The 4,684-nt window shown below is 34.5% G+C and overlaps 1 protein-coding gene across 1 annotated transcript; it reads left to right on the top strand.

The window, feature by feature from the left end:
* The first annotated feature begins 1,254 nt into the window (after positions 1-1,254).
* LOC306909133 (metalloproteinase inhibitor 3-like) lies at positions 1,255-4,451 on the top strand. Its single transcript, XM_079482543.1, has 5 exons — positions 1,255-1,439; positions 2,145-2,227; positions 2,769-2,871; positions 3,033-3,154; positions 3,614-4,451. Exons 1-5 carry the CDS (start codon positions 1,316-1,318, stop codon positions 3,782-3,784), a joined length of 603 nt encoding a protein of 200 aa, XP_079338669.1. The 5' UTR covers positions 1,255-1,315; the 3' UTR covers positions 3,785-4,451.
* Positions 4,452-4,684: the final 233 nt, after the last annotated feature.

Here is a 4,684-nt window from a genome sequence, read left to right as displayed (position 1 = left end):
AGTTCACTTGTTTACATCAGCAATCATTGCTTGAGGAATACAGCATGTAAGTGTTGCCCTGCTACGAATGTTTCTGACAATAGAGTCCCTCACTAACAGAGTATTTGGCTCGGCTGCTTTCTGAGCGGAGCGCCTGTTTGACATACAGCATCTGCCAGCTGCAGTGTCCACTTTTGAATACACATTTGACTTTTAGAAAGCTGCAAATTGCACTTAAGGAATTATAACGTATTCCAAACTTACGTCATTTCACCCCCAAACAAACATTCATGACAGAATCTTGTTATTTCAAACTTGCATGTTTTTCTTTCTTCTGCAGAACACAAAATATATTTTGAAGAATATTAATGACAAAAAAAATGTGGTACCTGTTGACCAGCATTGGTTTTGTTCCCATACAATAGAAGTCAAAAGGGACCAACATTTTTTGGTTTCCATCATTCTTCATAATATCTTATCTGTTCTGCAGAAGAATGAAAGAAATACAGGTTTAAACTGTCAAAAGGTTGTTGTCAAGAGTAAATTATGATAGAAATTTTGTTTTTGGGTGACCGATCCCTTAAATCATTTATGTCAGAAAAGCAATTTTCAGCTGGAGTGACAAATACAGGATATACTGTATATAAAAACTTTTACCTGGTTTTCTTGTCAATTTGCTGTATTTTTCTGTAATTCTCCAGTTGTTGACCATATTTAAAAAAAAAAACTTTAAAAAGATAAAAACTTGTTAAAAACTGGAATTAACTGTAAAATTCCATGTTTTCCTAATTTTTCTCATTTAAAAAATTTGGTAAAAAAACATTACAATGCTGTTACGTGGAAAGTCTGTAAAAATAACAGAACATTTATTTTGTAGTGACGTTCAATTTGAAAGTGTAGACTATTCTCACCAAGGGCACTGTTGTAGAAATTCACTCCACACACCTGACCTGAAATACTCTGTCCCACACACCACACCAGTGACCCAGACAGATAGGATTCTAACTTTCCTGGTATACAGGTTTACCCAAATAATTACTAATGTTAATGTTATTCAACAAAGAACAAAAAATGCACCGACCCGTTATAGATTACAGACTGTTTTATTCTTTCACAACACTTGGCATTAAACATTATTGTATTCTAGTATTTTATCGTTTAATATGCAGGACCAACTAATAAACACACAAGAATGTGGGAGGGGCTTGTTTGGTAGGAGGGGCAGATCCCGCCCTCAGACATGTGAACTATAAAGTGCATCCACTTCCATTGAGAGAAAAGGAGAAATTCAATCACAGTCTGTAAATCAAACCCAATCCTTTGACTTCTGCTGTACATGATGGGCTTCACACTGTTGGGTGTTGTGCTGATCTTGTCTGTCGGGCTGAATATACAGACAGCAGAGAGCTGCCGCTGTATCCCACGTCACCCTCAAGATCAATTCTGCACTTCTGAAACAGGTACGTCAAATCTATCATCAACATTATTTCCAACACTTCTCCAATATATTTTTTGTATGAAATTTTCTAAACTGCAGAACACATTTATCTGATGGAAACGCTTTATTTCAGTTGATTTGTCATTTATCTATAAATCATGAGAATATTTAATACCAGTATTTCATTTCCAAACAAGCAAGTGTAGAAGTGCTATTGACAGTATGTGCTGGAAATGTTCATGATTCAGAAACAAACATCAATGTCCACTGTTGAATGTTGTAAGGGGACAATAATTCAATAAATTAAATTCAATTTTATTTATATAGCGCATATAGTGCATTGTTCCAAAACCGCTTTACAGAAAAAAAGAAAAAAAAGGGTAAAACACAGGACATGAATAGTTTAACTTGTTATAGACCTAGTAAATAATATCTAATGTCAGCATCTCCTGGTGGTTTATTTAGCATATTTTGCATTAAGTGAATGCTTGGCTGAAAAAAAGCGTCTTTAATCTAAATTTAAATTGGCGAGTGTTTCTGATCCTCGAATAGTATCAGGAAGGCTATTCCAGAGTTTAGGTGCTACGTATGAGATATAATAGTGAAATATTTCATATTAACAATATATTAGTGAGTGTGTGAAAACTCCACAGCGCTGAATAGTCGTGTTCAGGATGTTTAAATAAAACAGCATTTCTAACATTTATGCCTCTTTATTTTCCATCAGTGATTTTAGCTGACGTAACTGGAAAGAGTGGTCCTGTTAAGGGTCAACACAACTTATTTCGGTATGAAATCAAAAACATCAAGGTGAGCGAATCTACTTGCACTTTCAAGCGTCCATATTTCTCAAATGAATCAGAATCCATTAAATTGAATGCAAGATAATGTTAGTCTTTCATCTTCAGAATATTTATCTTGAAAAATGAAAAAGAAAGAGAATCACAAATGGAAAGCTAAATTTGTTAATGTTATTCAACAAAGAATAAAAAATGCACCGACCCATTATAGATTACAGACTGTTTTATTCTTTCACAACACTTGGCATTAAACATTATTGTATTCTAGTATTTTATCGTTTTATGCAGGACCAACTAATAAACACACAAGAATGTGGGAGGGGCTTGTTTGGTAGGAGGGGCAGATCCCGCCCTCAGACATGTGAACTATAAAGTGCATCCACTTCCATTGAGAGAAAAGGAGAAATCACAGTCGTCAGAATATTTATCTTGAAAAATGAAAAAGAAAGAGAATCACAAATGGAAAGCTAAATTTAAATGTTTTCAGAATATTCACAATAAAATACTAACAATATAAAATGTTTGCATCATAATGAAAATTCCTCTTTCAGGTTTTGAGAGGTTCTAACAATGCAATGCACATTAAATACGTCAACACAAATCCACAATCATCATGTCGCATCACACTGGATAAGGGGCGATACATCCTTTCAGGTAAACCTCTGCGTCTCACAGTGAATCTAAACGTACCATAAAAAACAGAAAATTCTTATTGCCTTATTTCTTTATTTCATAATTTTGAAAAGCAAAAGTGAGTGTAAATAATTATTTGTCATAGACTCCTGCATTTTTACCATTTCCACTTTTTTTTAAAGGACACCAGGTTAAATATGGGTTCGAGGTTGCGATGTGTGGCCTTGTCCAGCGATGGGATCATCTCTCCTTAATGGAACAAGAAAACTTCAAACAAACGTATAAGATGGGCTGCAACTGCACGGTAATGATATAAAGCATACAAAACCTTACAAAATGTTATTTTGATATTCACAATTTTCTAGTTTCAAGAATTAGCCAACCTCTGCCATGCAGGCATTAAAGAGAATTTAGCTTTATTAAATCAGTAAGTTCACCCAAAGATAAAACTTCTGTCATTATTTGGTCGGTTCTGCTGTTCTAAAACTGCACTACTCGTTTTTTTATGGGAAACACAAAAGTCATAATGTTACTGAAAAACTTCTTTTGAAGAACACAAATGAAAGTGAACAAGGACCGAGGCTTTCAGTCTCTAAATGTTACTTTGCATCTCTTGGAGCAACATGAGGATGAAGAAAACATAACTGAATATAAACTGTATGGTCTTGCTGAACTATTCCTTTAACAGCAGTCAAACACAAAACTCATGTCAATGTCAAACTGTATGTCAGTTCAAACTCATGTCAATCTGTCATCTCCACAGATCTCTACGTGTTCTGGCAGTCCATGTTGTCCCCAATATGATCATGAATGTATGTGGGATACCCATTCTCCTCACTCTCTGGAGTACGCCTGTCTGGCGGACAGCGACGGCATCTGTAACTGGTACTGGCCAGCTTCAAGAGTTGATGATGATCCAATGTGCACTGCCTAAAACAACAGCATGTTCTCATTCTTAATAAAGATATTTAGAGAATCATTGTTCTTTCTAAAACTAATTTAGCTTCAAGAGTGCTTTTCTTAATCATTTTAACACTGCTGTTTTAACTCTGAGAGAGGAAAGATCCCATTCTTCCCCCACTGACTGTTTCAATAGACAAATTAAACACATTTGAATGCAAAAATAAACATGTTTCTATTTGATTGTAATTGAAAAGTAAGCTTGCTTTGGAAAAACAGGATATTTTTCAGTACCTTTGAATTCAATAAAAATGCATATTGAGCAACATGTCTAAAAGCATTATGTGAAAAATGACAACATCAAAAAAACATCATAATGTTTAATAAGCTGCTGATGTAAATCCTTTATATTATCATCTACACTTATGAATTCTGTAGATGCTTTTAAACTGTATTTAATGTACACTCATCATCATATTGTTCACTTTGAGAATAGTTTCAGCCTTTAGTTCAGGTATCTGTTGATGGCAGAGGAACATTTCTCAGCTTTTCACAAATTGTAACTCACACTCACACTATTAGATGAGAAAGTGTTGGGCTAAAAGATACACATCATTTTAATAAGGCCAAAATGGAATCCTCTTATTATTGTGGGGTCGTAATACCATGTATGATCATGAAAACAATAAAGGCAACAAGTTAACATAAGACCCATTTATGTGTTGCCAAAACAGATTTCCAAGTGAACAAAGAGCATTAAGCTCCAAGATGCCTTGGTTTACAAAGATTTTATAAAGATTTTATAACAGACGTTAGGACCTCCACTTGAACTGGCACCTTTGGGAAAACCCCTTTCTGTGAAAAAATGTATTCAGTGTTTAACCTTTTGTTCTTTTGCTCAATATATAAGAGAAAACCTCTGCTCATATTGAAA

The sequence above is a fragment of the Barbatula barbatula genome (assembly GCF_947034865.1).
Source record: "Barbatula barbatula genome assembly, chromosome: 20".
Lineage (NCBI taxonomy): Eukaryota > Metazoa > Chordata > Actinopteri > Cypriniformes > Nemacheilidae > Barbatula > Barbatula barbatula.
Note: the sequence above shows the minus strand (reverse complement) of the source record. Positions and strands in the feature narration are given on the sequence as shown.

What these genes read in the sequence shown, in the direction of transcription:
- LOC306909133 (XM_079482543.1), top strand. Translation starts at nt 1,316, where the DNA reads ATGATGGGCTTCACACTGTTGGGTGTTGTGCTGATCTTGTCTGTCGGG. An exon ending in ATGAAATCAAAAACATCAAG is followed by an intron (nt 2,228 to 2,768) that starts GTGAGCGAATCT and finishes TTCCTCTTTCAG; the next exon opens with GTTTTGAGAGGTTCTAACAA. An exon ending in AGATGGGCTGCAACTGCACG is followed by an intron (nt 3,155 to 3,613) that starts GTAATGATATAA and finishes TCATCTCCACAG; the next exon opens with ATCTCTACGTGTTCTGGCAG.